The sequence below is a fragment of the Suillus clintonianus genome (assembly GCF_016758775.1).
Source record: "Suillus clintonianus strain FC179 chromosome Unknown DEU56scaffold_31, whole genome shotgun sequence".
In the NCBI taxonomy this organism is placed as follows: domain Eukaryota; kingdom Fungi; phylum Basidiomycota; class Agaricomycetes; order Boletales; family Suillaceae; genus Suillus; species Suillus clintonianus.
This window is the reverse complement of record NW_024539255.1, coordinates 384,419-393,549: the sequence shown is the minus strand read 5'-3', so window position 1 is coordinate 393,549 and position 9,131 is coordinate 384,419. Positions and strand designations below refer to the sequence as shown.

General features: G+C 47.1%; 1 protein-coding gene across 1 annotated transcript; it reads right to left on the bottom strand.

Annotated features, from left to right (window-relative positions):
* Positions 1–2,993: 2,993 nt before the first annotated feature.
* On the bottom strand, positions 2,994–7,333 carry DEU56DRAFT_755762 (uncharacterized protein; the record flags this gene model as incomplete). The annotated part of the gene is made up of 18 exons (XM_041349948.1): positions 2,994–3,229; positions 3,331–4,001; positions 4,048–4,186; positions 4,235–4,327; positions 4,477–4,874; positions 4,920–4,957; positions 5,115–5,183; positions 5,333–5,524; positions 5,590–5,783; positions 5,888–5,963; positions 6,015–6,062; positions 6,123–6,236; positions 6,289–6,385; positions 6,617–6,649; positions 6,708–6,734; positions 6,768–6,871; positions 6,911–7,168; positions 7,223–7,333. The coding sequence occupies 18 exons, from the start codon at positions 7,331–7,333 to the stop codon at positions 2,994–2,996; spliced, it is 2,898 nt and encodes a 965-aa protein (XP_041209029.1).
* Between the last annotated feature and the right edge of the window lie 1,798 nt (positions 7,334–9,131).

Here is a 9,131-nt window from a genome sequence, read left to right as displayed (position 1 = left end):
CAAGACACTGACTAGCTGTAAAAGTCAGAAATATCGTCGGTCAGCATTGCTCGACGCTGATGCAGGTTCCTGCACTCACACCCTGAGAGCAGATCAAAAGTTCTTTCATTCAGCATGGCCCGAGGCCGACAGTTGATTGACACACTCACACCCTGACAGGTAACAGTTGCTTCAGTTAGCGTGGCTCGAGGTCAACAGAGGAACACACTCACAACCTATCGAAGGATTGGAAAAATTCTCCAGTCAGCATGGGTCAAGGTTAGTGATGGATCAATGCGCTCACGTCCTGCCAATCAGCGAATGGTCAGGAAGACACAAGCTCAATGAAGGGTTAATGTACCCACATCCTGTCAACGGGGGAAACAAACATCTTCAGTCAGAAATGCTTGGGCAAGACCGAGGATCAACAAACTCACTCGCTGTCAACAGATGGGAAATTTCACTAGTGAATAAGGCTCAAAGTCTATGAGGGTATGTGCGCTCACAACCTGTCAGCAGATCATCAAATCATTCAGCCAACAAGGCTCGAGGTCGACGGATAATCGAAACACTCAACAGCCTGTTCCACAGATTAGCAGTCTTTTCGGTGAGCAAGATGTCAACAGAGGACGAGCACACTCACATCCTGACAACGACCAGGAATGTCATCGGTCAGGAGGACTGGAGCTGGATGGAGGATTTTCATACTCACAACCTGTCGACGGATTGCCAACCTAGTCAGTAAAGCTGCATCTTGGTGGAGACACACTCACCACCTGTCAACGGAAACGGACGCACCACTTGTAAGGAAGGTTCGTGTTTGATAGCAGAGTGACACACTCACTTCCTGTTAACCGATGCGCCACGACGTTGGTGAGCAATCATCCACGTCAATGGAAGATTGATGCGCTTACATCCTGTCAAACGATGGGAGATATCTTCTGTCAGCATGGCCCGAGGGTGGACAGACGGGGAAAAACTTACTCGCTGTCAACAGATGTGCAAAGTCGTTGGTGAGCAAGGTTCGAGCTTGAGGGAAGAACAATGCTCTTACTCGCTGTCAACAGATGTGCAAAGTCGTTGGTGAGCAAGGTTCGAGCTTGAGGGAAGAACAATGCTCTTACATCCTGTCAATGAATGAACAATTTTATAGGTGAGTAAGGGTTCGACAGAGGATGAACACACTGACATCCTATCAACAGATCGGCAAGGTCATCGGTAAGCAGGGCTCGAGATCAGCGACAGTCAGTCAGAAAACTCACGGCCTGTCAACAGGTCAGCAGATCTCTGGGTGAGCAGGGCACGGCATCGACAAAATGAATAGACTCGCATGCTGTCAACACATCAACAATGTGTCTTGTTAGTAAAACTCGAGCTTGACGATGCATGCATACACTCACAAGCTGTCAACGGGTATCGGCAATTCATTGGTCAACAAAGCTCAGGCATAATGGAGATTCAATGCGCTCACTTCCTAAAACAGAGATATCGTCGGTCAGCAAGGCTCGAGCTTGACGGTGAACACACTGACTTCCTATTTGAACAGATCAGCAATGCCTTGGTCAGCATGGCTTGAGCTCGACGAAAGGATTGACACACTGACTCGCTGTCATCGTATTGTAAATGCCATTGGTGAGCAAGGTTGAGTGTTGCTTGACGGATCATTAACATACTTACAGTCTACCAATTGATCAGTAATATCTTCGATCAGCGTGGCAACTTGAAAGGAGACGTACTGTCTGCAAAGCAACCGCCCAACATGAATGAGAGGGTTTTTTTTTGTAATATTTCTACAATCTCACCCAAATGTTTGGAAACCAGGCGCCTAACTTGCCTATTACCACATCATGATCCTTAGATGTCCCAAATATGCGGGATGAGATTGTCTGAGTAGAGTCGACAAGTCCTGCAATTGTCCTGCAGAGAAATCCAACTTGTTAATCCTCGCCACAATAAATGAGATTGTGGGTAGTCACCTTTCGACTGCATATTCATGCATAACTCCAAGTTGGTCTGCTGAGTCGAGATGAACAATCGCTTGAGCGCTTCATGGTCCAGATTTTCAGCCGTGCATTTGATAAGTGGCCCGCAGTCTGCATCGTTCATGTTCATGTCTAGATGCCGAGGAAGCTAAGCACCCAAATCGATAACCTGATGAGCGACCGGCTTACCAGCAAGGCAAATATGACAATTCGGAGGACGTCGCTTGCCCTCGCGGTTGTACAAAAACTTCACTTGTGGCCCGTTCACGAACGACGCCTGGCACGCATGGATGCCAGTCGTTTAGCATTCTCCCTCGATTCCCCCTTGCTTATTAGCTCTGCAAATTCATCGTCGTAGAGGGCGTCAAATTTAGTGAACAAAACTATTACTGGAACTGAAGATTGCGAATGAGTCGATCCTATAGAGGAAACGGTAGATTCAAAGGCTTACTACTTCCAGTCACATTGAGAGAAAAATTTGACCTCTCCTTCAGTGAAAGACCTACTTTCCTCATCCATTGGAATACAGTACCTATTTCAAGGGAGTCAGCTAGTGTATGTTGCGAACTTGATCAATTACGATTACCATATCGCATGTATTCGATCCTTTATACCTCTTTTCTGCGAACGACTTGTTATAAATGCCTTTACCTTCACCTGTACTTGACCGTGTTATGCATAATCATGGCTTATTAGACACGGGCCGTTATGCATGGTTACCTGTAGTCTTAGACATTATGCATAATCCCCTCGACTGTATGTATAGTAGTTCACATTATGCATAATCCCCTCGACTCTATGTATAGTAGTGTTCTCCGTAATGCATAATGCCCTCGGATCTTCTCTTTCCATGTTCCTGGCTGCATCCTTCTACGATCGCGATCTCGGAGACTTGCCAATCAAAGATTATATATAGTGCTACTAATACATCCTTCTAAAATTGGAGACTGATGCAATCACTGATTATATATAGCGCTACCCCACACATCGGAAAAAGAAGCCTTGCGAATAGATATGTTATCCTACTTGTATTCAGGGCACCGCTACTGCCGGGGGTAAGCTCGCCGCAGGAACTGCACGCCATTTTCTTAGGCAGTTGTCCCGCATCGTGATCCGAAGGGCCGCCTGGCGCTTCGCATATGCTTCAAGGCCTTCTAACTCTGCACCTTCCAACCCGATCCTCCGGCTTGCCTGATCCCTCCACCACGCTGCATGCCAGTCGAAGAACGTGCACACGCGCCGCATCTCCTCCTGGAGAAGTTCTACCTCTTATCCAACGATGTGTGCGCGCCCGAGATTTACACCACTCGACACGTAGCGCTGTGTGATAGCATTTTAGCTCGTATCAATCTAATAGACGATTTCTTACCATCAGCAAGAACGGTCTCTCCTTCCCTGTCTCCAGTAGTGACGCCGCGTGCCTTCCAAATCCATGATAGAGTTCGATTACCTTCGGATTGGCCTACATAGCCATCAGACATTCCCCGAACATGCTCAGGTTCTAGCTTGAGTAGTTCATCTCTCCAGCTTTGTTCGTGCAAAATGTCGCCAAGGATAACTAGCGCAGTCCAGGCCCGACGGTACCGCTCTGCATCTGTCTTGATGCTAAGCTCCACCTTAGCGAGAACTCCCGCTGCACGTGTATTGGCCCGTTGGCCACGCAATTGATTGGCTTTGAACTTGTATAGGTGGCTGCGCAGTCGGAGGTGTCGACGGAGGTCATCGAGAGCATCATATGCTTGTGCCTGTCGCAGCTCCCATTCATATCTGCACAGACGTTCCTCACAAAACTCGTTTGAAGCCCTTTTGAGCTGGGACGGCAACCACAGTTTGACCTCGTAGGGTTTTTCTTCCCGTGAGCTTATGGTACTAGCTGTATCGGATGCGCGAACACGGACGACCGTAGGAATGTATAATACCTGGACCTTGCACCATTGCTCGATTTTGCGTTGTAGCGCATTGCTCCGTTCTTGCAATTTTGTAAGCTGAAGGTCCGTTGAGTGAGGTCCCAAGGCAGCATACTCTCTTTCCAGCCGGCGTCTAAAAACATTGGATAAAGATGCAAGGAACGAAAATATAAACTTACTGCTGGTCCTCTATTTCAATACCCGATGACACGAGAACGCTTGGCGATACCTCCATATGCAGTGAGTAGTTGAGGCCGTGTTCCAGGTCTTCTGCTTCCTTCTGCGAGAGACGCAGTCGTACCGCTGCGAGAGACATAGCTGCGAAAGAATGAGAAACATAAGATCAACATAAAAAAACTAACGCACTTGTAGTTGTAACCTCGAAGGGATTCGTCTGTGATCTATCGGCTTCCCAGCCTTCAATAGCCAGCTTCCACCGAGCGACTTCCTCTGGTCGTTCTGCAATTAATGTATCATTGAAATCATTGAAGTCGATGAGGTGCTGATCACGTTGAGGTATGGCTGCCACGAGCTTTCGGAATAGACTGATGTCTTGACGCCAAAATGTTAGTAAGAGATTCCGATCACATGATGTAGGTTCCACTCACGAAAATTGGTCACTTTCTTCCAGTTAAAATCTCCGAAGTGATCATCGAGGGTGTCGCGGCGTGAGCCAGGGCCCATCTCGCGAGTGCTTGTTGCTACAGGGTTGATGTTCGCCCACCCGCGTTCCGGTGCCTCCCCATCAGTGCGTCCCATCCCTTTGATAAGGTTGTGTGAGTACGTGACTTGGCAGAATGCGATGTGCGCGGGAAGATGGAACTTAGGAACGAGGAACACGAATTCCTTGGTACTGCGTTCAACATGCATTTGATGTGGGTATGTAGCCATACGATCCCATATATTCTTGCTCCATTGACACGCGATATCGTAGGACACGTTGAGCGTGACTACATCCTTCGAGTATTGCAGGGTAGAGAAAAATAAATAGTCCATATTAATATACCTATAGTACACGTTGAGTGTGCAATGATGAAAAGCTCTCGCCTACCTCTCGCCCTTCTGGAGATCGCCAACGCCGCAAGGACGCTTCATGTTGTGGCGTGAACAATCGACAGTGCCCCCCCCGTTGCGCCAAACCGCGAGAGTTTTTAGTCGGCCAAGTTTACAGCGTTATGGCTCGCGCAACTACTTTTCTGTATGACAAGTGGGTGAGCGAGTATTATAGGCTAAGATGAGGGCGCACCTCTTGCGGCTGCTTGCCAGTGTCATGAAGAAACTCTTGAATGCCTTCTCTCGACGAAGTATGCCCAGCCTTTGTTAAGACCAGGGTCAGTCTTGTCGATGATACATTTTTGCGCGCCAGTCGAAAATTAGCATCAATCGCCAGAAATAACGAATATTTCCATCTAGATCATTCCGTGAGCGAACACGCCATGTGGACTAGACCAATACACGACATACCTTCCTCAAACGGTGTATCTTCCCAGCCATTGGGAAGATTTTTGCCCGGTGGGGGCAAGCAGGACATAGCACTGCGCATGCACCATGTTGTGTAGCCTCAACCCCACCAGGGTCATGGCCCCGTCCTGAACGTTTGAGTAGGGTGAGGTGTCGCCATTCCTTTACCATCCGTAAGAGCGCATTATAGCGATCCTGTGAGCGAGCCGTTTGCAAGCTGTTATTAGGAATGAACGAGTCAATTCAAATTGAGAACTTACCTTTGGTGGGTTAACGCCTGTGTTGTTGGTCAAGCGTGCGAGCGTTTGCCAATTACTCGAAAGTGGAGGCCTTTGATTCGAACGAAAGAATGTGGAAGTGGTGGAGTAGTCGAAATGTTTGCGGTAGTCTTCGGATCCAGTGTAGTTGCTGGGAACCAAACGCATGCGAAGGAGGTGCGTCGTACGAGATTGAGCTGTTTGACACTCGCAGAAGTGGAGTGGAATATTGTGGCACTCCGTTGATGTCGAGAACCACGAAGTCGTTATGAACCAATGACGGGTTAGAACAATGTTTCACCAGGAGGGTGTCCAAGTTGAACTTGCAGCCCAAGATCCCGCAGGTTAGTGTCTTCGAAATGTTGGCTGTTCCAGTACTGTGCAAGTCAATCAGCGCGAAGTAGTGAGCACTGCTGATTCCCACCTACCTCAATTCTGTGGGTTGGATTTTCTATATGCCTTTCTACCGTGCACGCCTTGCAATAGAGCTCAGTACCAGACAATCCTCACATCGAAATTCAGGGGCATTCATGCACCTGCAGAACCTCGACATGCTTCCTGAAGTAAGAAATCACCCGCGACCCCTCCAGACGGAGGAGTTCTAAAAAGAAAATGATCCCGATCATCCTCCAAGTCAACAATGGGTTATCCTTCAAAACAACACGTCAGTAATTGTATCCAAGATAAATCATCTTCACTCACTCCTAAATGTCGATTCCGCTGTGAAACTTTCACTTCAAGTGATGTTTCAGCCAAGTGTTTGATTGTAGACTTTGTCTTCGTTAGAGTCCAGAAGAGCCTCAAAATCAAAGGCAAAAGTATCTGAAGTATGTAAAGCAGATGGTGGTGGTGCCGTGTGAGAGCCTCTTGGAGCACCAAAGTACTCTGTCTGAGTCGAGACCTGTGCCGGTCCCTTCAAAGTGTAAGATTGATGTTTGTGAGTTGAGACTTGACTGTTTTCTGGATCCTCAGCCTGAGTAGTGTTTTGCATTCGCTGCTGAGATGCCTGATTTTTGCATTGAGAACATACCAGTCACGCGTAAGCTTGTCGTGCTCGCGGCGTCTTTTTCCCATGAGGACTACAGCATTGAACGTTTGAACAATGAGGATACACAACATACCGCACAGTGATCACGTGATGTTCAACACTAGATGCAAAATACATAGACTACAGTAATCACTTGCCAATGCTAAGCGCTAATTGCCAATCAAGTGTCCCTTTGCGAAGAGCTTCAAAATATGAGTCTACACATAAGTCCATCTTCTGGATCATTTGCTCACATGCCTGGATGCGAAACTGTAAGATGCGAGTCACCGAACATACCCCCACTCGTAGTTGCTCGGTATAAGGACCCTCTAAGCTCCCAGCTGACGTGGATAAGCCATGTGCTTTCTCCAAGAGTTTGCATACCTCGCGAACGTCATCCTCATATTCTGGCTTCAGTGAATTCCATCCCTGACGGTCAGCAGCACAGACAGCATTCAATCCTTCAGACTCCAATCGTTGATACAGATCGGAACCTGGTTCATAACCAGAATTGAACCAGATATCGTCAAGCTGATTGAGTAGTTCGAGTGTCTCCTACAAACAGTGTGTATTAAAATTTGACAAATCAACCAAAAACGATTGACTCACATCTGAAGCTCCACCCCGGCGACGCCAGCGAGTGCGGGATTTGACACGTTCTTGCTGCCGATTCCTGTTGATTGTGAGTTCAGTAGTGGACGCGCAAAGAATGAACCACATTACTAGACTTGCCTGGCATAGTGTTTTTTCTTGGATTTTAAACGAGCTTGATGGGACTGCTCAGTTGTTTTGTACTTGCGTTTCCGAGTCATGCAAGGCGTCAGTCAACTGGAATGTGTGAAAAGGCGTAGGTAAGCTTCCGCACTCGAGTTAGATTTCATGTAATGCCTCAGCCACCACTTCGGGACACATTAAATTGTAGCACATAAGTCTCATTGCAGCTGCAAATACAATAGTTTCAACAGTCTGGTTTATATCTTGTGGACAGGTAAAATGAGCTACTGTATCAGAAATCTCCCGATATCACTATGTTATAGACTTGCGACCCAATAGAACTGAACTTCAATGAAATCATATTGTACAAGTAAAAACCTCAGGAGCAAACAAAAGATCACGACTTTGGGACGGCTGTTAATCGATAATCTCCCCAAGCTTGACATTCACAATTCTCTCAATATATATATGTAAAACATGCGCTGGAAATCTATGTATCAGTCCGAACATCGCACAACTACAACTACGTCACAAAAGTTGCTCCCTCTCTCCTGCGCAGTTTCACTTTCTGTTGCAGATGCAATAGCGGTGGAATGTGTGGTGCCAGTGACTGGTATAGTGAATATATTAATCAGTAAACTCCGGGGTAGCACTATGAAAACGTACCGGTAGTGTCCGACTTGGAGAGGCCTGTTGCAATGCGGCTCGAAGTGATTGGTATACCACAAGCATAGCAATGGCGGCGGTGTGCCCGGAAAATGCATGCCTCGCATGCTCCATATTCAGTCAGTGGACTTGGCAGCTCCGCTGAATCATGTCCATCGTGTGCAGCAAATATGGCTATTGATCAGGAGTGTGATGAGCCGAGATTCAGATCAATTGAAATATTGAACATACCATTTTGGTCACTAATTAACGTCAATGCTCCTCCCAGCTCACGCAATGTGAACGCTGGGGGGTCGCCATCATCATATCCCTGGTCTGCAGCAGAAGGTCTAATGAGCCGTCAGATGAATGGTTGAAAATAAAATTTACGGCTTTGATCCCTAATCAACTTCAATGCTGCAGCCAGCTCATTTATGGTGAATGTTAATGGGGGTGGAAAACGGTAAGCCGTATTGTTGTTCCTTGGGCTCTGCATTCCAAATGAGGTGGGTAGAGTGTGAGTAAAAAAATAGCAGACGGCAGTAGTTACGAGGCGATTTCAACTCCGATCCAGCGAATACACTTGCTGATTGGTTGAAGATGTGTGGTCAGCATTAAATTTTCAGGCTTGGCTTGCGAGGACCGCACAAAACCTAAAATCACGCTGCTATTCAAAAAAACGTGTACCTCACCAAGGCAAGCGGTGACAATTGTGTCTCATCGAGTGATCATTATTAATTCAGCTCAGATAGGATGGCAGGAACAGTCTGGACCACACCTGAACAAAAGGCGTTCCTTGAGACATACTATAGTGGGTTTCTGTTAGCGCAGCTACAGGCCAAGGTTTCCCAATACTGGGATCCAATATACCTTGAATGGTTCAAAAGATGGCCTGAAGAGGATGTAGTGTTTAAAAATACTCCTGCCAGCGATCCCCGTACAGACGAGGAAAATAAAGTTCTGGGGGCAGCACTTCAGAAGCGGAGACAGGTAAGCACTGCCCTCATGATGCCCTCATCGATGATGTACATACTGATATTCTCAAAACAGCAAATACGAACCTGGTTTAATTATAGGTCCCAACGAAGTGGCCGTTCCGCTGTGAACTCAATGACTAGAGTAATCCAGAAAACGTTAACCAACAAAGCAAAAGGAACTC